This window comes from Eurosta solidaginis, chromosome 3 (assembly GCF_040869045.1).
Source record: "Eurosta solidaginis isolate ZX-2024a chromosome 3, ASM4086904v1, whole genome shotgun sequence".
NCBI lineage: Eukaryota > Metazoa > Arthropoda > Insecta > Diptera > Tephritidae > Eurosta > Eurosta solidaginis.
In genome coordinates, this window is record NC_090321.1 from 31966851 (window position 1) to 31992786 (window position 25936).

At 37.4% G+C, this 25936-nt stretch overlaps 1 protein-coding gene across 1 annotated transcript; it reads left to right on the top strand.

The window, feature by feature from the left end:
* The first annotated feature begins 9479 nt into the window (after positions 1-9479).
* LOC137246314 (uncharacterized) lies at positions 9480-16575 on the top strand. Its single transcript, XM_067777425.1, has 4 exons — positions 9480-9774; positions 12188-12276; positions 16259-16394; positions 16458-16575. The coding sequence occupies exons 1-4, from the start codon at positions 9621-9623 to the stop codon at positions 16520-16522; spliced, it is 444 nt and encodes a 147-aa protein (XP_067633526.1). The 5' UTR covers positions 9480-9620; the 3' UTR covers positions 16523-16575.
* Positions 16576-25936: the final 9361 nt, after the last annotated feature.

A 25936-nucleotide genomic window follows, 5' to 3' on the forward strand; every position in this document is an offset into this window, starting at 1 on the left:
AATTAAAAGAGCTGTCTCTTGTTTTGGAGACAATTAAGTAGAGATTGTCATTTTTAAATATAGGATGCTTCTATTAGCTGAATTCCTAGCGCTCATAATAATGCCAATTCTAAATTGTGCCGGAAAAGAAGTCATAAAATGTGACTGAAGAACCCTTTGAAAACATACTGCACCTCCCAATGGTCCTCGAATGGAACTAGGGACTATTGCCGCACATCATCCATACTAACGCATAGAGTACCTGTCTGGTGAAAGGCGCTAGAAAAAAGAGCTATCAACAGATGGTTGGAAAGGTTCAATCGCTATCTTTCTTTGTATTTAAATGGCTCTAACCAGTTTAAATGGGTAGAACAAAAAGTCGTGGACTGGATCTCTTCAGAATAGTTCGTTCGTATGAACAGCAACGAATAAAATGATAACAAAAGAAGGAGTCGCTATAGTATTCTACGCCAATGACTCCACAATAACGGCCACAGTTTTTTCACCTCGAGAAACCTGACATTGTCACCTACCAAATTATCGGCGACTTTATTTATAACATGGACATGGCAAATGTTGACCATATTGGACATCCACTCGATGTCATTACGCTACCGACTGCCTTACACTCAAATACACTGGGTGTGATGTTCGATCAGAATCTATATTTTGGCGAGTATGCAATCGCTATTTTACCTTTAATCCAGATCCGTAATAAAATCTTCAAATCTATTGACCGCAGCACTTGGGGTAAAGACAAAGAGACGTTCATTACCACTTTCAAAGCAATTTGTCGAACACCTGCATGCTACACGTCCCCGATATAATAGCCTAGCATAAAGGTTATACACTGGAATAAAATATAGGTTTGCACCATATGTTCCAAAACGTTGCTCTCAGAATCGCTACGGACAGTTTTTTATGTGCCCAGAATACCATCTACACAGTGAGGCCAGAGTACCCCCAGTGAGAGAAATATAATGGTGAACAAAAAAGTTTCCCAGAAACCTGGGCATCTCAACAAACATCTGATTGAAAGTGCTCCACCTTCCAGAGGTTTAGGAAGTCATCTTCGTAAGCATTATGAGGAAATACGGCACCCGAGAAGCCAGAGGTATGCAAAAGAAAAACACAAACATTCTCAGTGGTATCCACAAAAAGCTGTCGGACGTCTATGCTAGAAAATTCCCGCCGAACTCCATTCTTAACGATAAAGACCCTGAACTCGCAGAAGAGGAAATCGTTCTCCCTAGGGAGACGCGCGTCACTGAGACTGACGGATACTGCTTGAGATGTGTCCCCACATGACGCCAAGCATCTCTTTAAAAGCCGGTCAGTTGTGCTTTATTAAAACGAAAAGTGTACTCCGCATAAATTTACCAAAAGTGGTCGTGAATCCACCATCCTAAATATATGAATTCAATTAAATAATGGATAAAAAACAAATTAATGCAGAAAGATATACACTACTGCAACTTAAAGCATGACGTACTGCAGTCGGGGTAAACGCTAGCGGAGCAAAGGCGTCGCTCGCAGCTAGGCTGAGTGAACTTTCAGCGGAAGCACGCGGATTATGTCCAGCGCAACAAGAAAAAGTACCACAAAATCCAGCGGAAAAGACGACGACAACTAGTTACATAGAAAAGGCAATGGCAGCGGCTTGCAAGTAAATGACAACGTTAGCGACAATGACAACGGCAGCGACAACAGCAATTGCGATGAAGGCGAGGCGGTAAGTGAAAATGACTACGACGTAATCAGCGCTGTTGGCAGCAACGTCGCTGAAAACCACAATGATGCCCGAAATAGAGGAATTTTGTGCGCCAATAACGGCTCTTCAGGCAAGAGCATTGTAGCAAGCCATCACGCCGCTAACGAATCTGCTGAAGCCAGAAACGACACCGACTTTTGCAAATTTAAACTTTTAGAAAAAAAAAAAAATCGAGCTGCTTAAGCTTAAATTAGAAATGAAGAAACCAGTCGCGTCTCAAAGCATCAAACACGATATGCCGCTACAAACCGTAAAAGAATTAATGACTGAGTACGACGGTGGCGATAGCTTCGAGACATGGTGCACCCAGCTGCGACACTTCCAAAGAGTACTACATATTTCGGATGAAGTTTTAAGTTTGGTGATGAGACTTAAATTGAAGGGCATTGCGATGTCGTGGTATAACGCAAATCACATGTTCACCCGGAGCGTCGACGATACGCTCCATCATGAAATGGTGGCCCTATTCGCGTGCAAACAAAACGTATTAGAAGTACGCCGAAAATTTGCTTGGTATAGTGGAGAAAGTTACGGCAATTACGTTAACGAAAAGCGCTTGTTAAGCGCTGCTTTAAATCTTGTAGAAAACGAACTCATCGATTACCTGATAGACGGCATACCTGATCGTCAATTGAGGGTACAAGCAAAAATACAAAATTTTAAAACTGTAAACGAGTTGTTGATGGCGTTCCGAATAATTGAATTACCTCAACGCATCGCAGCAAAGCTTATGTCCACACCAATCAAGTGCTATAATTGACACTGCTCAGGTCAGATTTCGAAGGAATGCCGTAAGCCCAAACGCAGTCCAGGAACATGATATGCTTGCGGAAAACTAGGCCACCAGTAAATATGTTTGTAAGTAAATTTAGTATAGAAATAGAAGCACACCCTAACGTTAACGTAGTTATAGAATGCCTAGTCGATTCGGGGAGTCTGGTGAGCCTAATGAAGCGTAACCTTGTTCCTAAAGAAGTTCATTTAAAAAGAGTTGACAAAAAATATTTTGGAATAAATAATTGTTTGATTAATCGGTACCATTGGAAGTATACTTTGTTTGGTAAAACTTAAAAATAAAAACGTATTGACAGAATTTATAATTATCCCTGATGAATCGATTAGTTATTCGGCTATTTTAGGCAGAATTTTTATAGAGTCAATTGGGGCAAAATTCCAAATGGATGGAATTGAGTTTTTAAGTGAAGATACGGGAAAGTTTGTTGGAAACAAAACATCTGATTTCAGCGGTAACGATATAATAAATTTAGCTACGGACAATCAATCGGTGGCTGTGGCCATAAACGAACTATTAACCTTAGATATACAAACTGCTAACGAAGTTGAGTATAAGGTCGAAAGTGAAGTCGGTTACAAAGATAGAAAATCCCTCCATGATGAATTGTTTTGCAAAGAATATTTTAGAGCGTGTAGTAGACCCAAAATGAAAATTTCAGACAGATGAACGTATTTTACATCGAAAGAATTTAAAGAATTTTTACAAGATAACATCGTAGGGTACATAAAAGTGGCCACAAACTCTCCTCAGGTAAACGGTCAAGTAGAGATAGTTAATAAAGCTTTAGGACACACGATAGCTATAATGACAAACTCCGGAAAAGATATAAGCGGGGATAGAGTATTAGAGTCAACAGAATATTTAATGAATAAAACATGATACACAAAGCGACCAAAGAACAGCCCTGCGTACTGCTGTTCGGCGTTACTCAAAGAGGAAAAATCATTGATAGCATACAAGAAAATGTTTTAGAAGCGGCGAAATCCCAAGGGCTTCCGTACAGAGAAATCTGCAGGGATCAAGCGGAAGTAGTGCAACAAAAAGCACAAATGCATAATAAAGAATATTCAGATTCCAAACGTGAAGAGCCACGTACGTTCAATGTAGGAGATTATGTAGGAATATCTAATATAAGCTCTCAAATAGGAGCATCCAGCAAACTTAAACCAGAATTCAAAGGACTCTACAGCATATCCAAGATTCCAGAAAACGATCGTTATATGGTTGAAGATGTAGAGGGTTTCCAACAGGCACAAATTCCCTATAAAGTTGTATGGTCAATTGGAAATTTTGAAGCCATGGTTCAAAAAAAAAAAAAACTATGACATAAATAATAAATAACGATAAAAAAAAAAAAAAAATAAATGTAAGGCGCGATAACCTCCGAAGAGATCAAAGGCCGAGCTTCTCTTCCAATTTGCGTCGTGCTCCTCTTGATTTTCCCTATAAATTGGCCGGACGGGACCTACATATTTTATGCCGACTCCGAACGGCATCTGCAAGGCAGATGAGTTTTCACTGAGAGCTTTTCATGGCAGAAATACACCCGGAGCGCTTGCCAAACATTGCCGAGGGGCGACCCCGCTTAGAAAAATTTTCCTCTAATTGAAAAACCTTATTTCTAAAATTTTGATGTTGCTTTGCCCGGGGTGCGAACCCAGGGCATACGGTGTGGTAGGCGGAGCACGCTACCATTACACCACGATAAATTATTTAAAATAAGGACGTATGTATGTAGTGTGCATACTAAGCAAGATGAATATGTCTACATTTTATGTTCATATGTACATCATTTTCGATTATGTTGGTAAAACTTTAACTAAACGTAAATGTAACAAAAAACAAGTAAGGAAGGCTAAGTTCGGGTGTAACCGAACATAACATACTCAGTTGAGAGCTATGGAGACAAAATAAGGAAAATTAATCTGGGGTAACCCTGGAATGTGGTTGTATAACATGTGTATCAAATGAAAGGTATTAAAGAGTATTTTAAGAGAGAGTAGGCCATAGTTCTATGGATGAACGCCATTTAGGGATATCGCCATAAAGGTAGACCAGGGCTGACTCTAGAATTTGTTTGTACGATATGGGTATCAAATGAAAGGTGTTACTGAGCATTTTAAGAGGGAGTGGGCCTTAGGTCTATCGGTGGACGCCTTTTCGAGATGTCCCCATTAAGGTGGACCAGGGGTGATTCTATAATGTGTTTGTACGATATGGGTATCAAATGAAAGCTGTTAATGAGTATTTTGAAAAGGAGTGATCCTTAGTTCCATAGGTGGACGCCGTTTCGAGATATCGCCATAAAGGTGGACCAGGGGTGTCTCTAGAATGTGTTTGTACGATATGGGAATCAAATGAAAGGTGTTACTGAGCATTTTAAGAGGGAGTGGGCATTAGGTCTATAGGTGGACGCCTTTTCGAGATATCGCCATTAGGGTGGGCCAGGGGTGACTCTAGAATGTTTGTACGGTATGGGTATCAAACGAAAGGTGTTACTGAGCATTTTAAGAGGGAGTGGGCATGAGGTCTATAGGTGGACGCCTTTTCGAGATATCGTCATTAGGGTGGGCCAGGGGTGACTCTAGAATGTGTTTGTACGATATGTGCATCAAACGAAAGGTGTTACTGAGCATTTTAAGAGGGAGTGGGCATTAGGTCTATAGGTGGACGCCCTTTCGAGATATCGCCATTAGGGTGGGCCAGGGGTGACTCTAGAATGTTTGTACGATATGGGTATCAAACGAAAGGTGTTACTGAGCATTTTAAGAGGGAGTGGGCATTAGGTCTATAGGTGGACGCCTTTTCGAGATATCGCCTTTAGGGTGGGCCAGGGGTGACTCTAGAATGTGTTTGTACGATATGGGTATCAAATGAAAGGTGGTAAGGAGTATTTTAAAAGGGAGTAATCCTTAGTTCTATAGGTGGACGCCTTTTTGAGATATCGCCATAAAGGTGGACCAAGGGTGACTCTAGAATGTTTGTACGATATGGGTATCAAACGAAAGGTGTTACTGAGCATTTTAAGAGGGAGTGGGCATTAGGTCTATAGGTGGACGCCTTTTCGAGATATCGCCATTAGGGTGGGCCAGGGTGACTCTAGAATGTGTTTGTACGATATGGGTATCAAATGAAAGGTGGTAATGAGTATTTTAAAAGGGAGTAATCCTTAGTTCTATAGGTGGACGCCTTTTCGAGATATCGCCATAAAGCTGGACCAAGGGTGACTCTAGAATGTTTGTACGGTATGGGTATCAAACGAAAGGCGTTACTGAGCATTTTAAGAGGGAGTGGGCATTAGGTCTATATGTGGACGCCTTTTCGAGATATCGCCATTAGGGTGGGCCAGGGTGACTCTAGAATGTTTTTGTACGATATGGGTATCAAATGAAAGGTGGTAATGAGTATTTTAAAAGGGAGTAATCCTTAGTTCTATAGGTGGACGCCTTTTCGAGATATCGCCATTAGGGTGGGCCAGGTGTGACTCTAGAATGTTTGTACGATATGGGTATCAAACGAAAGGTGTTACTGAGCATTTTAAGAGGGAGTGGGCATTAGGTCTATAGGTGGACGCCTTTTCGAGATATCGCCATTAGGGTGGGACAGGGGTGACTCTAGAATGTTTGTACGATATGGGTATCAAACGAAAGGTGTTACTGAGCATTTTAAGAGGAAGTGGACATTAGGTCTATAGGTGGACGCCTTTTCGAGATATCGCCATTAGGGTGGGCCAGGGGTGACTCTAGAATATTTGTACGGTATGGGTATCAAACGAAAGGTGTTACTGAGCATTTTAAGAGGGAGTGGGCATTAGGTCTATATGTGGACGCCTTTTCGAGATATCGCCATTAGGGTGGGCCAGGGTGACTCTAGAATGTGTTTGTACGATATGGGTATCAAATGAAAGGTGGTAATGAGTATTTTAAAAGGGAGTAATCCTTAGTTCTATAGGTGGACGCCTTTTCGAGATATCGCCATTAGGGTGGGCCAGGTGTGACTCTAGAATGTTTGTACGATATGGGTATCAAACGAAAGGTGTTACTGAGCATTTTAAGAGGGAGTGGGCATTAGGTCTATAGGTGGACGCCTTTTCGAGATATCGCCATTAGGGTGGGACAGGGGTGACTCTAGAATGTTTGTACGATATGGGTATCAAACGAAAGGTGTTACTGAGCATTTTAAGAGGAAGTGGACATTAGGTCTATAGGTGGACGCCTTTTCGAGATATCGCCATTAGGGTGGGCCAGGGGTGACTCTAGAATGTTTGTACGATATGGGTATCAAACGAAAGGTGTTACTGAGCATTTTAAGAGGGAGTGGACATTAGGTCTATAGGTGGACGCCTTTTCGAGATATCGCCATTAGGGTGGGCCAGGGTGACTCTAGAATGTGTTTGTACGATATGGGTATCAAATGAAAGGTGGTAATGAGTATTTTAAAAGGGAGTAATCCTTAGTTCTATAGGTGGACGCCTTTTCGAAATATCGCCATTAGGGTGGGCCAGGTATGACTCTAGAATGTTTGTACGATATGGGTATCAAACGAAAGCTGTTACTGAGCATTTTAAGAAGGAGTGGGCATTAGGTCTATAGGTGGACGCCTTTTCGAGATATCGCCATTAGGGTGGGCCAGGGGTGACTCTAGAATGTTTGTACGATATGGGTATCAAACGAAAGGTGTTACTGAGCATTTTAAGAGGGAGTGGACACTAGGTCTATAGGTGGACGCCTTTTCGAGATATCGCCATTAGGGTGGGCCAGGGGTGACTCTAGAATGTTTGTACGATATGGGTATCAAACGAAAGGTGTTACTGAGCATTTTAAGAGGGAGGGGGCATTAGGTCTATAGGTGGACGCCTTTTCGAGATATCGCCATTAGGGTGGGACAGGGGTGACTCTGGTATGTTTTTGTACGATATGGATATCAAATTAAAGGTATTAATGAGTGTTTTAAAAGCGAGTGGCCCTTAGATGTATATGTGAAGGCGTTCTCGCGATATCGACCAAAATGTGGACCAGGTGATCCAGAAAATCATCTGTCGGGTACTGCTAATTTATTTATATATGCAATACCACTAACAGTATTCCTGCCAAGATTCCAAGGGCTGTTGATTTCGCCTTGCAGAACTTTTTCATTTTCTTCTACTTAATATGGTAGGTGTCACACCCATTTTACAAAGTTTTCTCTAAAGTTATATTTTGCGTCAATAAACCAATCCAGTTACCATGTTTCATCACTTTTTTCGTATTTGGTAAAGAATTATGGCATTTTTTTCATTTGTCGTAATTTTCGATATCGATAAAGTGGGCGTGGTTATGGTCAGATTTCGCCCATTTTTTATACCAAGAAAAAGTGAGCTCAGGTAAGTGCGTGGGCTAAGTTTAGTAAAGATATATCGGATTTTGCCTAAGTTATTGTGTTAATGGCCGAGCGGAAGGACAGACGGTGGACTGTGTATAAAAACTGGGCGTGGCTTCCACCGATTTCGCCCATTTTCACAGAGAACAGTTACCGTCATAGAATCTATGCTCTTACCAAATTTGAGAAGGATTGGTAAATTTTTGTTCGACTTATGGCAATAAAAGTATTCTAGACAAACTAAATGAAAATGGGCGGAGCCACGCCCATTTTGAAATTTTCTTTTATTTTTGTATTTTGTTGCATCATATCATTACTGGAGTTGAATTTTGACTTAATTTACTTATATACAGTAAAGATATTAAATTTTTTGTTAAAATTTGAATTAAAAAAATTTTTTTTTTAAAAAGTGGGCGTGTTCTTCATCCAATTTTGCTAATTTTTATTTAGCACATATAGAGTAATAGTAGTAACGTTCCTGCCAAATTTCATCATGATATCTTCAACGACTGCCAAATTACAGCTTGCAAAACTTTTAAATTACTTTCTTGTAAAAGTGGGCGGTGCCACGCCCATTGTCCAAAATCTTACTAATTTTCTATTCTGCGTCATAACGTCAACCCATCTACCAAGTTTCGTCGCTTTATCTGTCTTTTGTAATAGGTTATCGCACTTTTTCGGTTTTTCGAAATTTTCGATATCGAAAAGGTGGGCGTGGTTATAGTCCGATATCGTTCATTTTAAATAGCGATCTGAGATGAGTGCTCAGGAACCTACATACCAAATTTCATCAAGATACCTCAAAATTTACTCAAGTTATCGTGTTAACGGACGGACGGACGGACGGACGGACATGGCTCAATCAAATTTTTTTTCGATCCTGATTATTTTGATATATGGAAGTCTATATCTATCTCGATTCCTTTATATATGTACAACCAACCGTTATCCAATCAAACTTAATATACTCTGTGAGCTCTGCTCAACTGAGTATAAAAAAGAAACTTTTATGTTTTTATGCGTCAAAGTTGTACTATGTTGTTAAAACGTATGTAATTGTATCATAGATGTGGTTATTGACAAAGAATCTGGGGATTCTATTTTATCAGGATGGCCTAGCTGTAGTAGGACTAAATATAAGGTTTTAGTACGAAATAAGTTAGACCATCTGGCAACGCTATTCGATTAAGCTAAAAACATACTGGTAACTTGTAAGCACTTATGTCAAACATTTTGAGGTGTGAAACGTAAAAGGAATAGAAATAAAGATTCATTCGATTGTAACCACGAAGCCGGTCAGTTGTGCTTTATTTAAACGAAAAGTGTACTCCTCATATTTTAAATCTAAGTTTTTATGAGCAATTTTCAATTTGCAGAACTTTTTGTTCCAGTCCTTAGAAGTTATTGCAGAAAAGTATTAAATTTTATTTTATAAAAATTTCCCTATATTATTTTTTTCTCAAAATAAAAGTAAAATGCTTCAGTGTGCGGAAAACACAATTTTGTAAAGAGAAATGTCAAAACTCGAAACGAATGATTTTAAAAATCAAACATTTATTTACAAACGTTCTTTCGGCATTTTATTTCAACAAAAAAAAAAAAAAAAAAAAAATTGTCTTGCAAAATTTGCAGCTGTAACAACGCAGATGCATTGAATTTGCAGGGAAAGCGCGCCAACAAAAGACAGATTGCGGTTTGTGAAACAAAGGTGCAAATATGTTCGAGTCTAATGAAACAAACGCTTATGTGCTGACTTATATAAGCATTGCTTTCTGGGGCGCCTGTACGCTGCTGCATGTCTTAGTGCTGATAATCAACAAAAAATTGGAATCAATGGACTGTGATACACCGTTACAGCGCTTTGTAAAAAGTGAGTGTGTGTATAGCAAAAATAGGATTTAAAAGGAGTGCAACTTTGCAGCGCCTAAAAGTAGGCTTAAAAGGGACGGGGTGTTTGAAAATTGCCAGGAAAGTCGGAGTGACCAAAAAAAGTAAACAAATTATACATCGCAATACTAAAACCCCCAGCGAGTTAGGGGGCTTAGAATATACCCGCAACAGGTATGCTTGTCGTAAGAGGCGACTAAAATAAACTGATTGAAGAGGTTGTGTAGGCTCTGGCGACCTCAAGTTCCTTATGGCTCTAGGGGATGGGAGGGCGGTATGGCCTAGAAGGTTTCATACCAAATCGTTCCCGAGATGGTCCGGCTAGTATCTTAATGGTGCTTTTTACCGGAACGTACGGAATCTGCATCCGGCAAAGGACCATCAACATAGATAACACTCCCCAAGGCCTTCGGGGAGTATCCTTATCTAAATTCTTCTAAAATTTCTCCAAGGAGTTTTTCCTCATCGACATAAAACTTTCAGGTGAACTTGTAAAAACTGCGAAAAATTATTTAAAATTGGACTGTATTTTTAATGGACACAACTTAACATCTGGCTTAATCTTACGAGTCTTAAAAAAAGGTTCCTAATCTTAAAAATAAAAATGGATATGTGTGTGTGTTTTATTGGCATTCAAAGTATCCAACCGATCTTCACAAAATTTTCATTAGATTCACGTGGTATTTTTCTGTTTATATCAAATTTTGAAAAAGTGAGCGCTGCCACGCCCACATATAAGGGTATGTGTATGTGTCATTTAAGACTGTTTTGATCGTCGGAGATGTTCGCACGATAGAATGAAGGCACGACGACCTAAGAGCATTCAAAGTGCACAACCGATCTTGACAAAAATTTTACAGTAGCTTCGCGATCTTATGCTGACTATAATAAATTTTGAAAACGTGGTCAGTGTCACCCCTATTAGCAAATATTAAAACTCGCTCTATCTCCGTACTATTTGAAGCAGGTATCCAATATTTGGTATAGAAATTCCAAGTATCAAAAAAAAAAAAAAAAAAAAAAAAAATAATAATAATAATAAGGGGAAATAGCGGAGGGAGTAGAAATGCAATTCAAATTAGGAGCAAAGGGTGAAAGTGGGCATATCATTGAGTGGGAATGAAAGAAATTTTAAACTCGCTATATTTGTTAATATTATTATTAGGCCTGGAAGTAATGCGACCTTTGTGCAGATCTGTTTTGCATGACCTTTCAGCCTAATTTGGTATGTGGAGGCTTCTAATGTATCTAAGTACCCCTTCAGGCTATTTACTTCATATCACATAGGGATTAAGAGTCACACCACCTAGATGGGAGAGTCCATGCCTTGCCAGAGGGACGCAATCGCAGAGAATGTGAACCGGCGTTTTATCCTCCAGCTAACAGAAACGACAAATTTGAGTATCGGAAAGATTTAACTTACTTAGGTGATATCGTAGACCAGAGTGATCCGTATAGTTACCAGTGAGAGTGTAGGTCCTCCCTGCTTAGATTAATAAGTTTAGCTGATACTTTCGTTGCCAGAAGTATAAACAGATTGGCATGTCTTTGCCATGGGCAGTAAATCCACTGACGTATGAATTGTTTTGTTTTAAAGTTACTTTTGTTTTCCATGGTGTGTGCTTTTATGAGTCCACAAAAGGGCTCTGGACCATAGAATGCTGTTGCAGCAACCTGCTTGGATAGGTAATCTGCATGTTCATTACCTTCATGTCCCTGATGTTCGGGAAGCCATCCTAACAAAAGCTTGTTTATGGCTCCCTAGTCATTAAAGATTTCAACGCAGTCACCCACTAGCTTAGATGTAACTGTGTAGGATTGCAAGGCACGCAGAGCCGCCTGGCTGGGTATAAGTGGTATCGATTTCTTAAAGTTCGGCCCATAGATGCCAGCTCCCGTTCTTCCGAATTTCGATCCATCCGTCAACCAGACCTCTGAGTCAGGGAAATTATAAGGATTCCTTTTTTCCCATATTTGCGTTGGTATATATTTTGTGTATATGAGGTTATTAAGAGTGAAAATAGAAGTAAGAGTGAATGTGAAAATGAGAATAAAAGCACAAGTAGAAGTGAAACAAAAATTTAAATTCGCTTTTCATCTATGTAATTCTCTTAAGGGGAGTAGGAAAGAGAGTGGCAGTGGAAATGGGCTTGGGGGTGAGAGCGAGAATTAAAATGAGCAGGGAGTAAGTAAAAGACAGGAAAAAGAAGTAGAAATGGAAGAAAGAGTAGTAAAGTTGTAATTAAGTTGATGATACAGAGCGTGGTAGACTGATGGAAAGTCCATTTTTCAAATACAGGGCAGGTAACGTCTGCCTGGTACGCTAGTATATAATGAAATTGATTATGTGGATATTCTAACTCATTCCTTATTTACTTTTCTTCTCTCTTTTAAAGCAACGCCTATTTCTTTTCATGCGAACTCGCTTGTTGGGGATTTATTGCGCACTGTGGTCTCAGTTGTTCTGCTCAGAGCACTTTGTGCTGTAAGTAATTTTAGTTTGACTTAATAGAATAGATCTGTAAGAAAATTTTCTACTCCTTTTCTAGTTTAAGTTCAGAAATTTACAATTCAATTTCAGAAAATTACATTTAAAGTTCAGAATTTTCATGTTCAGTTCAGAAAATTACAATTCAAGCTCAAATTCACAAACTAATGAGTGGGTTGTTATTTTTCAAAAGTTATTCCAATTCATGCTACATTAGACAATACATGTATGTTACTTGCGGAAGTGTTGTTGTTTCGTTGACAATGTTGCCAAAATAGTGGCTTGGGTATACTTTACCCTAAGTTTTCGTCAAGGTGTGTACATTCCGTACCTAGAAATCAAACGGAGGATAACTCTTTCCAACAAGTGCATGAGGACGCTCCAGCCAAGAGAGTACTTCAGTCGAAACCGCAGTTAAGAAGTAGTGGAAGGGAGAAGCCTCGACAGAGTTGCTAGATGTAGTTGGAGAAGGACTTGACTTGCCATTGTGCTCCCAATTGCCAGTTTCTGAACATGAGTTGTGATTATCTGAATTTGAAACGTAATTTTCTTAATTTGAATTATAATTTTCTGAACTTGAATTGGAAATTATGAACTAGAATTGTTACTTTCTCAATTTGAATTGTAAATTTCTGAATTTGAATTGGAGTTCCTAAACTTGAATTGGAAACTTTGGATTTGAATTGTAAATTTCTGAACTTTAATTGTAAATTTCTGAATTTAAATTGGAAATTCTGAACTTGAATTGTAATTTTCTAAACTTTAATTACTTTTATTCTATTTCGGCCTTTATTTTGTAAATTTTTATAAAAACTTTTTCCGAGCTCTAGGCCATATATATGTATGTAAATTGAAACACCAAAAATGCTTACTTTACATATATATTGTATATTTGTCAAGTTTATTGTTATCGATATTTCGATTTCAAACTGAAATCATCTTCAGGACTGAAATGCATATAAAAACAAAAACATATTAACACATAAAACATAACAACATTCCATAATTTTGAACTTACACTCTTGAGCGCACCTGATCGACTAATTTAACAAATCTTAAAATAATCAAGTACAAGGGAAAACGATAAATAAAAAAGTAAATATCTAAAGAACCGTAATAATAAACAAATTTTTACATAAATAACAATACGTTAAATAATAAGCAGTAAGTGGCGCTCAGCACATTAGCGTTGGGACAGCATGTTTGGGACGACACTCTTCTCACAAGGAATTGTAGTTGTTGTAATCAATCGACGATAGACTGCGCGCAGCCTTCTACATCTGCCTTAAAATTTTTTATTGATCTCTTGGTATATTGATAATATTGTCACGGATATTAGCATCACTAAGCTATACCATCACTAAGGCGATGCTAAGGCCATGCTCAATATGCGTCAATAATCAAATCATGTATACATATATATAAGGCAGCCGAGAGATGTCACACACAGATGCATTTACTTATACGCCTATGTATGCGCGAGAGACTGTAAACTACAAACATTCACATAAATAATTCAATCATTACGTCTACACATATGTAGGCACACGCAGCTGAGAAGCAAGGCACAACCATATGCAGACATCTTATTTGAGCTGCTCCTAAATGTAGGCAATTATAATTGTGGAAGTGTCGCTCACACATACATTGTCTAGAAGATGTATAAAATTGTGCAATTTTAGTTATAGCTGAGAAGTTTGAGAGCTCATGGAGAATGCTAGTAGATTCTAGAAAATGCGAACGAGGAAACCAAAGAGTATAAAAGGCGACAGATCTAGAGGCGCTATAATCCAGTTTGATTTGAGTTGTCAAGCAGTTACGACTAAGACGATATCTAGCGAGTAATAGCAGTATTAATTTAAAAGTCAGTTTCATTTAAGCTATCAGTTTGGTTATTAAGCTATTCGTTGCACAGTTTGAGTGTTATTGTGAAGTATTTTAATAAAGGCCATTTTTTTTCCATTATTCAATATTGGAGTTATTTATTCAACAGTTTAGCCATACGAATCTAGCAAAAGGGCAAATAAGAGGATATGCAGCAAATTCGTTACAATATGAAGCATTTCTAATGTGCATCTTTTATTGTAATGCCTTTCTTGTTGAATTACTGCTACGTTATTTAATATGCAGACTGCCCGGTTACTCAACAATGTTGTGTCAAAATTGTTTTATTGTCATTAGCGTGGTCCCGATTTTTGATATTTGATTTATGCACGGAAATCCTTGTCTTTAATTTTGATTTTGTAGTCTAGACATATACTTTATTGCATACGTGGGACCCGTCGCCGTTACATGGAATTTAGCATATTACGTCAGATTTCTCGTATATTTCAATTTTGTCCTTTGTGTTGCTAAAAATTTGTTGTACGGTATTGTTGTAAGTGAAGGCCATTTGGAATTTTTCGTGGTCATACACATTGGAATATTTAAGCCTGTTGGACAGTCCAGGGACATATGCGGACGTTTTTTATATTTTATTTCTATTATTATTTATTCGATTATTACTTGATTTTTCCAAATAATTGCGGATATAACCTTTTACAAGATATATCGAAAAGTCGTTGTTTTAAGTATTTTTACAATAATTTCTATTTTTTATTGTGGTATATTTCATCACTGATGGTCAGCACTCTTCGAATAAAATTTTTTGCTATGTTTACTATAGTTGGTTTGCTGTGTTTCGAGTGGAAATTAAACAATCTGCTTGACGATGTAGGCTTTTTATAAAGGTCAAAGAGTAGTGTTTTGTATTTTGTTATCACCAAAGTGTCTAAAATTGGTCCCTGGCCATCCTTTTCAATTTCATGGGTAAACTTTATTGATTTGTTATAACTGTTTAAGTTCATCAGCATATCCTCTGCAGCATCAGGTTTTACGATAGGGAACAGATCGTCGACGTATTTAGATAAAAAGCGTGGTTTATTAGGAGATTCTTCTTCGAATTTACTCAGCAATTCTTCCTTACTAAGTCTGCAAAGATAGGTGATGCTGGTGATCCCATTGGCATCCCCGACCGCTGTTTATATATTTTATTATTTGTTTTGAAATATCGGTTTTCTTTAATGCAAAATCTCACAATTTCCAAAAACACTTCTTTACTAATACTGGTATGGGCTTTTAATCGGTTCCATTTAGATGCTATAATATCCAAAGTATGGTCAACTGGAATGCTGGGAAGTAAGGAAACCGCATCGAATGAAATCAGACATTCATCGTCATCTATATAAATATCTTTTACCTTGTTTTTGAATTATACCTAATCTCTGACATTGTACTTCGAAGTTTTGGTTAGGTTTTTGAGGACATTAACAACATATTGGCATAACTTATAAGACCGGGAGTTGACAGACGAACACATAGGACGCAGGCGCACGCCTTCCTTATGAATCTTGGGAAGACCATATAACCTTGGAGCGTTTGCCGTTTTACTTATTAGACGATATTTCTCCTTCAAATCAATTATTTTATTTTTAAATAGTTTCTCAACAATTTCGTTATTTTTATCCTGTAAGCTATTGGAAGGTCACGTTTTAGTACGCGGTAAGCCGAAATATCATTCACGATTTGTTGTACCTTCTTGTCGTAGTCTGATTTGTCCATCAGAACTGTGACATTCCCTTTGTCGGCATTCAAAACTAATAAATATTTATTTTCTTTGAAAAAAGTTTAATTGAAATTTTTTGAACTTAAACTGTAAAAGTTGTAGTAACCGTGAAAGCTTGTGGAATAAACAAAAAACAACAATTGAATTATAAAAAATAAACACACAAACACGTTGGCTTATTTAAAACTAACCAATTACACGCAAATCTTTAGGCAACGCCTGAAAAGACGGGACCCCGTGCGTATACGTAACACTTTTCTTGTTATTTGGTATACATGCATACTTACAAACATATAGGTAAAGCTAATATAAACGTGTAAATTTTTTAGCAACATTTTTTTCTTATTACATACACACATATATTTTTCATTTTAGCATAACACCGATTTGCTCGTTAATTTCTTGCGCTACAAATATGTTGAGCTTTTTCAATTGCTTATTTTATTCGCAATCAGCTGTTTTGGCAATCAAACAACAACATTGGTGAAAGCTTATTTTATCATAACGCTTGGTAAGTGAATTTCAAAATTAGTAATTTTTCACATTCGGCATATAGTTTTATTTTATTATACAGCACTTGATGTTGCCCTTATGCATGTCATATTCCACTATTGTTGCGAGCTTTTATCCAGCAAATGAGGACTGCTGATGATCAAATGAAATTTCGAAATAATTCAATGCATATGCGTGCACATGGAAGTTACAATCAAAATTAAATATTATAAAAATTCGAAAATTTATATAGTGAGAAATTTTTTTCAAACACGTGCGCCGGTTACATGCTTCAGCACCCGCCCATTCCTCATCAGACATTTTTCGTGTACTGAGATTCGATCCATTATACCAACATGATAGCCGTTGTTAATGTGAGTAACTTGGCTGTGATGAAGCTTCTGACTTAATCCGGGTGATATTCAGTACTGTTTCTCTTTTGTTATGTTCGACACGTTCTTCTCAGAAGCTGGAAAATCGAACCTAAAAGATGTATCGCCAACTTAGATTAATAGGGAGCTAACTTAAAATTTCTAAATTTCGTAGTTATTTTTACGTCCGGTATTCTTAATTCCAATACCTACCGAACTCTATACTGGATTTATTTATCCCTCTACCAATCAGCAAAAAAACAATATTTTTCAAAAGATTTAAAATGCATTGGCACATATTGGTTATTCGCTTTTTATGAACATTGTGATATTTGAGTTGATGGCTTCATACTTTGTAAGTATTTTCCGATTCGGAGAAAATTTTAATTAAACTGGCTCTTAAAAATTAAATTAAACTTTTGAAAAATATTGGCATAGTCCGTGGTCGCAAACTCCACAAATCACAATTCTTATTTTTAAAAATTTTAGTTTTTATGTAAGGTTAGGTTAGGTTGAACTGTCCGGTCCATGAGAACCTCACATAGACTGAATGAGTCCGTAGTGTTACCAGAAGTTTATTTAACGACCAAATTGAAAAACCCTATCAAAAACCAGGACCTATGTTATAAAATAACTCCGTCCTCATGGCAAATACTAGAAGTTGTCTAGGACTTCTGTCACTTGTTGCTTCTAGATCTGACAACTGTATCACTCCTAATAGCTGCAGTCTTATCCTGGCAAGCGAATGGCAAGAACACAAAACGTGCTCGATCGTTTCCTCCTACAACCCGCACTTCCTACATCTGCTATCACTGACCAAGCCTAAGTCAAAAGCATGTGCCGCTAGGAAGCAGTGTCCGGTTAGAAGACCCGTCATGAGTCCTTTGTTTTTGAAGATAGAAGCAACTTTGTTAGTCTAAGGTTGTAAGACCTACACATAATCTTCGACACTTTACAGCCCCGTGCTTGTACCAACGCCTTTCCCGCTTGGTCGATCATGTGCACCTTTCGCGTTCTCTTAATCTCGGTTAATCTAATTGTGATGTCTACGGAGCAAGCTTCAAGGGATGTGCATTTTTAGCTAGTTCATCTGCTTTTTCGTTCCCATTTATTCCCATAAGCCCAGAGATCAAATATGATATGTATGCTTCTCCCTGCCACCTATTCTTTCTAAAGACTGCTTACACTTTACTACACTCTTAGATGCTGTGCTATGCAAGAGTATTGCCTTAATTGCTGCTTGGCTGTCAACAAAAGAGGTAACACGGCTGCAGTTTAAGTTATTCTACTCCTTTGGGTACGGCTAATACTTCCGCTTGAAAAATTCTTTTAGGACCTGTTTATTTCCATATCAGCACCGTACACCGCAGACCCTACTCCTTGCACGACCTTGGAACCATCTGTGTACACATGTATCTTCTCGCCCACCATTTGTGCACCTTTGCGCCAACTACTCACCTGCATTGCGGCTTTATGATCTTCTTGGAAGCGCAGAGAAGGGAATGAGGTTGTCTCTTCGTCTTGCAGTTGACGATTCAATACTACTATGGCCGTGTGGTCGGCGCAAAAGCTGCCCTAAGCCACTGAGCCTGGTTGCAGTTGTTAAAGCTATGTTATTTTCTACCGTTATTATGCAAACTTCATTGCCCTTTTTTCAACATTGCCTTTTTCTCCCCAGAATGCCTTGTTTCAGGTACTAGTTTATATTATTTAAAATGAAGCGCTACTACATTTGCTGTTCAAATAGATAACGAATATAATCCCTTAAAGCTCCGTATATAGTCCTAAAGTGATCCAAATATATCACCAAAATAGACCAAAGATAGTATGGGTTATTTTAGCACCAATTCAAAAAGTAGCGATATCTAAAATTCGCCATTAAAACAACCTAAAAAATTTTTCAGTATGATTCCAAAAAGTGTTGCGATATGATCCGTGTTAGGCTCGAATAATCTCAAGGGAAGTGGCTATTTGTCCGAACATTTTTTCTAAATTGCAGTATCAACGAACGCAAACGACAAGCAGGTACATCCAATCTAAAAATGCTGCCAAAAAGTTGCGAAAAAACTACGAGAGGGTCTCGAAAATTATTTTTGAATGAACTGGGATAGTCTCCAAATTTCGCTGCGATAGTCCCGAAATCATTCCTTAATTGTCCCAAATTGGTCCGGAAACTAGCAAAGATCTCGACAATTAGGCCTATTTATAAAAACTGTCCGGTTTACATGTAAACAACTGGACTAAACACGCGGCTCAGTCCGCCTGGTATTTGATTATAGTGGCATGTCAGTATTGGCAGGAATTGGGGAAAATGATGGAGATAAATCATATGCTCCTATTTGGCAAATGTTTAGTTATTCAAAAAATTTCATACAATAACTGTGTATATACAAATCATAATTTAAAGACAATATTCGACTTACTTTGCATAATGTAATTACTTCAAACTTAGCGTTTGATATATCACATCGTTTTTTCATACTTCTATACATATCTTTAAGCGCATGGTTTTAGGAATTTCTCCAAGAGTAATGAAATTTCATGTAAAGGCATTTTGATAAACAACATTATATATCATCATTATTTGAAGCATAAATATATAAATTTCATGGGATGCCAACCTTAGAGCAGGCGACGTACGACTGACCGTGTGAAAAGCAAGATGGTTCCAAATGAACTCCTGCGACACTTAGTGACTTACATTGTGCTATATTGGCCATTACAAATGCTAGATGTACTGCAAACTGAAGTCTTTTGAATTCGAAAGGCATATCGGAAAAAATCAAGTGAATGTGAGAAATGACAAATTCTTCAACTGCTGGTTTCCCCTGCAAAATCGTTGCAACAATAATGTTTGGATGTAAATTTTTAACTATCAGCCGAGTTCCGTTGCATAATTTTGGTGACCTAAAATTTCTTAACATTATTATTAGTGATCCAAATTTTAGGAATAACTGATGCGTTGGCATTCTCGCGTGGGGACTGTGCGAACATAAAAATTTCGAGTTCCATCAGAAAAAACAAAACAATAATCACCGTACATCTGTGTAATTTTGGGAGAATTTAATTGAGCAATTTTTTTTTTCAAGTTCCATCACAAAAGCATGCCTGTGTCATTTCCAGGAACAATTAACCCTAGTGAGATAACGTACGTCTATGAGACCGACGTCTTTTTAATTTTGCTCTCAGTCTCCCACAATCGTAAAGAGAGAACATTCTCATTCTCAGTTTTCTCAGCTACCATTACCAGCTTGTCAGTGGGGGGTGTTTTTCAGTAGTAAGTTTTTTGTTTGCTGAAATATATACAATTGTTTTTTAAAAATACGTCTAAGAGACGTATCGTTATCTTTTACGTGACTACAAATTTTATCAGTAATTGTTGCCTAAAATGGTAATTTTAGCTAATATTTTTTTAAGTATAGTTTAAAACAGTTAATTAATTCAATCGAATGTAATGAAAATTTAAAAAAATGTATTTTATTTTAATTTTTTTGCTATAAACTGAGGACCTTGGAAAAAGTTTGATTTTTGTAAGGGCAATTCCAAGAAAAGTTAAACTTAATTTTTAATATATTAAAAAAACTATATTTTTCTTTCAAAAACATTTAAAACAAATGAATATGTATCTAATAAATGACAAAAAAAGAACAAAAAAAAAAAATTTAAGTTTGTTTTATATCTCTAGGGTCCTTAAACTTGAACAAGTCTCTCAGACGTACGTTATCTTTCTAGGGTATCTTTCTAGCGTTAATGTAACTAAAGCGGCTCTGGGGATATGTAATACGAAAGGTAAAATTTTAATGGGAGACGATATTCGGGCACAATAGACAGCCAACATAAATTAAATTGAAAAAGTAGTAGGGTGGTATTTTTAAAAGCACAGTAACCAAATCAACCATATTTAGAAATTTCTTTGCCTTTGAGTTATTGTCTGCATCACTCAAAACTACTGCTCGCAACTGAACGCAGCTTTTACCGATGCTTGGTATATCTATTGAGTTCAATACTTAAATATGGATCCATTCTAAATGCTATTGATGTAAGTTTCTTTTCGATTCAGGACTTCAGCAACCATAAAGTCACTGAATTGAATGAAAAAAAAAAAAAAAATAAAATAGATTTTATTTATCGAATTTCTTGCTTCCATTTAAAGAAATATCCACTTCATATTTCTCAACTACATCTGATCTAAAATTAAATTTGTATGTACCTTTAGAAAACCAGAATATCATGCAACTCAATCCGCACACGCCTTCCTCTTTTCGCACATAATTTCAAAAATATTGCCTCAATCAACCCATATGACCTTGTCATAATTTATATGCGGAGCGACAAAAGGTACAAACAAATATCATACATGTATGCTTTCATAAATGTAAAACCATAAAAACTAACATTCTAGACCATAGACGCCCACATATGCCACGATGCATTTATATCCTTTCATATTTCATATAACAATACAATCATATGTGCCCGCTAACTGGCGTCGGCATTGTTTCTTGCAGTCAAAACTTCTTGCACGCTAGGTGCCCAGCCAAATTCAACGTATTTTCTTTGCCGCCAACAAAATATTTCGATTGCATATTTCTTATGTCTAGACGTTTATTGTATTACTTGAAGGTATTGTTATGTTATAATGCCAATGTCATTATTCTTTGGCTTCTTTATGCATGTAGTGGTTGAGTTGTATGTGTGTAAAAGTTACTTTGTATGAAATTTTTTAAGCACCTGAGGATATGTTTGGTTTATATAGGACGTTGTATATGAAGTATTGTCGTAAAGTTTTTTCTTGCTCGGAATTCACTTACGGTTAGAAACAAAACTTATAAATACTTAAGTTGTTTATATTTACTAAAATACTATAATTTTAATAGAGATATGAAGATATGTGTGTTATTGAGGTAACTTATTACATTTTTCGTTGTTGTTGTTGTTGTTGTAGCAGTGCTTCGCCCATCCAATAGGTGGGAGAGATCACAAATCGTCATTAATGTCCTCTAACGGGAGTCAAAGGAAACTTGCAGTTTCAACAGGGGTGGACCACAGTGAGAGGAGTATTAGATGCGTTGGTTCCACATTACAATTGACGAGATGATTGGTGTCATATGGGGAAACATTCCAAGCAGGACATACATATGTGGGGGTTGATTCTGGATAGGTAAGGGCTTAAACTGTTCCACTATCCACATATCAAAGTTGAGCTAGAGTGACGCGCTTTTTCCTAGGGAGAGTGCGTTCCTCTTCTGCAAGTTCTAGGCATTTTTCTTTAAAAACTGGATTCGCCGGGCAATTTCTAACACAGAGGTCCTACGCTTGTTTGCGGATATCACTGAGGAACTGCTTGTGTTTTTTTGCTTCATACGGCTGTGTTTTCGGGTAACGTATTTCCTCACAATGCTTACGGAGATGACCCCCTTAAGCTCCTGGGAGGTGTAGCCTCATCAATCAGACGTCTGCTGGATGCCCAGGTTTCTGGGTATTTAACAAAAACTGTTTGTTAAGTATTTCATTTCTCTCCCTAATGGGGAGAACTCTCAGCTAATTTTGTAGATGATGTGCTGCGGACATAAGAATACAGGCCATAGCGGTTCTGAGAGCAGTATTTTGGCAGGCCTGTATTTTCTTCCAGTGAATAACCTTTATGCTTGTCATTATTATTAGTCATATGACGTGGTTTGAAACAGGGATCAACTTGTTAGAGAAAATTGCTTTATGATACAAGATGGGGAGGGGAAAGCTTACTTAATGGTGAGAGTAAAGGAGTTCGAACAAGAGAAAAGAGTAGTAGATATTGAATAAGAAGATGGACAAGTGCTCAGAAAAGAGGGATGCTAAGTGAGAAAGATAAAGAAAGAAAACAGTGAGTGAGAGGGAACTCACCCACAAGGAAGTGGCTATTCTAAGGGACGCGGATCAGAAACTAACATATTCAGACAGACCTTATTTGCGATGAAATTAGTTCATAAGTGAATGATTATCATGACCATTGCTTGCAATAGGTGTTTATGAGAGAGGTTAACACGAGGCTGATCAATTCGGTAAAAACTATACAAGACTGGAAATAGAGGGGTAAAGAGCACCATCTCAGTTATTTTTCAGTGCTGATACTGATTCCACACTCCGTACACCCGAGTTTCTTTTAGATTCATTGCACTTTGCAAGAGTTTGCTTAGCACAGGAAGATGTTTGCCAGTAGCCGTCAGGACTATGTCATAAGCATGTGCAATGACCTGGCAGCCGTTAGACTGTAGCCTAGATAACAGAGTGTTTACCCTCAGGTTCCATAGCAGAGGAGAAAGAACACCCCCTAGGGGGTACTTCTGCTGGCATACCTTGTTAATGCCCATTTCGAAAATAGTAGCTTTCCTTTTTAGAAGGTGTTCAACGAATTTCAAAAGAGGATCTTCCGTTTCCAGCGAACACAGGGAGTTCGTAACTGTTATTGGGTGAACATTGTGAAAGGCCCCTTCTATGTCGAGAAAAATGCCGAGCGTGAATTCCTTGAAAGCAAGTCCCTTCTCTATCCTTGAGGTGATAGCGTATAGATCTATCTCTGCGGACTTGCCTATAGAATAAGTATATTGACTGTTTGAGGTTAGTGGATTTACCGATAGCCTGATGTAGCTATGCAGCGGTCTCTCTAGAATTTTTAGGAGGAAGGAGTTCAGACTTTTTGGTCTGAGATCCTTAGGGTTGTTGCAGGATGTCCCGCCTCCTTTGGATATGAAGACTACCTTAGCTTTGGATGAGGCATGCTTTGTCGAATTGAGCTATTAGCGAACTTATAAGTCGGACGCTGCTTGCAATTCAGCGGGGAATATTCCATACAATCCTGGAGCTTTGTAGGGTCTATTAATAAATTGATACATTTTCAAAAACAAATCGATAACCTCTTGGTAAAAAATAAAGTTTCGTCTTTGGCAAATTGATAATAAATTGAAAATTTTTCGATAGAAAACCGCAAATTCATCGTACAGCCTTTGTTGTCGATATAAAAGCTATACGAATTTCAGATAAAATCGACAACTCGTCCATACCTTTTCGATAACACACTGCCGTGGTGCAGTGGTAAAATACTATTCTATATCTGATATGAGAAGCTTCCCAACGAAAAATCATCTACTTGCAGATGGCGCTAAAAATCACCATAAAACATTGAGGTTTTGACCGACCAATATATCACGTCTTGTAATTTTTTATTATAATTTTTTAACAACTCATATAACAGCTTCACTTGGTTGTTTGTATGAATGTTACTCTCTCCTCCAAAAGTTTTTTGCCCAATCGGCGATGAACTCTGAAATATCGTAAGTTTAAAAAATATCTGAAGTTACATGCTTTTGCAAAAGCACAAAAAATTCAAATGTATGAAAAAAATTTTGTGTAATAGTTTCATAGAACAAGTTACGTGGTTTTGTTGTGGTTATGTTTAATTTCCCACAATGCTCTACAAAATAGTTCCATGTTTTTTTCTATCACGGGAGAATTATCTAATGTCATATGTATATTTTTATACCTTTCATGATAATGAAATGGTATATTAACTTTCGTCCGATGTTTGAAACGTTGAAAAATAGAGAAGATAGACTCACCATTAAGTATACCGAATTGATCAGGGCGACGAACTGAGTTAATATAAGCATGTCCGTCTGTCCGTCTGTCCCTCCGTCTGTCTGTTTGAACGCAAACTAGTCCCTAAAATTTTGTGATATCTCCATGAAATTTGGCACAAGTACGTATTTGTGTATTATATTAGACACTTGTCAGATCCAGTAGGATCGGACCACTATAACATATATATCCCATACAACCGATCGTTCAGATAGACACATTTTTGGATATTTCTCCCTTAATTTAGAAAGTATTAACGTGAAACTTGGTGATATATATTTTAATATACCATAGAAGATTTTCTGAAAAAATCGCTTTGATCGGAGTTATATATAATATATATCCCATACAACCGATCGTTTAGATAGAAAGATTTTTGGCAATTTCTCCCTTAATTTCCAATATAAAAACGTTAAACTTGGTGATATTTATTCTAATATATCATGGAAGATTTCCTGAAAAAATCACTTTGATCGGAGCTATATGTATATAGTATATACTAGGCGGGTCGATTTAAAAATCGCTCATTGCTCTGTGAAAATCATATTCTAGGGATCAAAATAAGAAACTTTGCCGAAGGAACCATACCTCTAAAACGAATTCTCCAAAAAGCAAAAACATAGGTATTTCAAAGTGGGATTTTTCAAAATTTGCCCCTACGACCCAAAGGGTGGGGGGACATCAGAATTCGTTTTAGAGATATGGTTCCTTCGGCAAAGTTTCTTATTTTGATCCCTAGAATATGATTTTCACAGAGCAATGGGCGATTTTTTTGCCTCCCCACAAATCGACCCGGCCTAGTTTATACCCATCCCATACAACCGATCGTTCAGATAAGGGGGTTTTTTGCCATTTTTATACTCAGTTGAGCAGAGCTCACAGAGTATATTAAGTTTGATTGGATAACGGTTGGTTGTACATATATAAAGGAATCGAGATTTCCATATATCAAAATAATCAGGATCGAAAAAAAATTTGATTGAGCCATGTCCGTCCGTCCGTCCGTCCGTTAACGCGATAACTTGAGTAAATTTTGAGGTATCTTGATGAAATTTGGTATGTAAGTTTCTGAGCACTCATCTCAGATCGCTATTTAAAATGAACGATATCGGATTATAACCACGCCCACTTTTTCGATATCGAAAATTTCGAAAAACCGAAAAAGTGCGATAATACATTACCAAAGACAGGTAAAGCGACGAAACTTGGTAGATGAGTTGAATTTATGACGCAGAATAGAAAACTAGTAAAATTTTGGACAATGGACGTGGCACAGCCCACTTTTAAAAGAAGGTAATTTAGAAGTTTTGCAAGCTGTAATTTGTCAGTCGTTGAAGATATCATGATGAAATTTGGCAGGGACGTTACTCCTATTACTACATGTACGTGTAATAAAAATTAGCAAAATCGGAGAAGGACCACGCCCACTTTAAAAAAAAAAATTTTTAAAGTAAAATTTTAACAAAAAATTTAATATCTTCACAGTATATGAGTAAATTATGTCAACATTCAACTCCAGTAATGACGTGGTGCAACAAAATACAAAAATTTAAGAAAATTTCAAAATGGGCGTGGC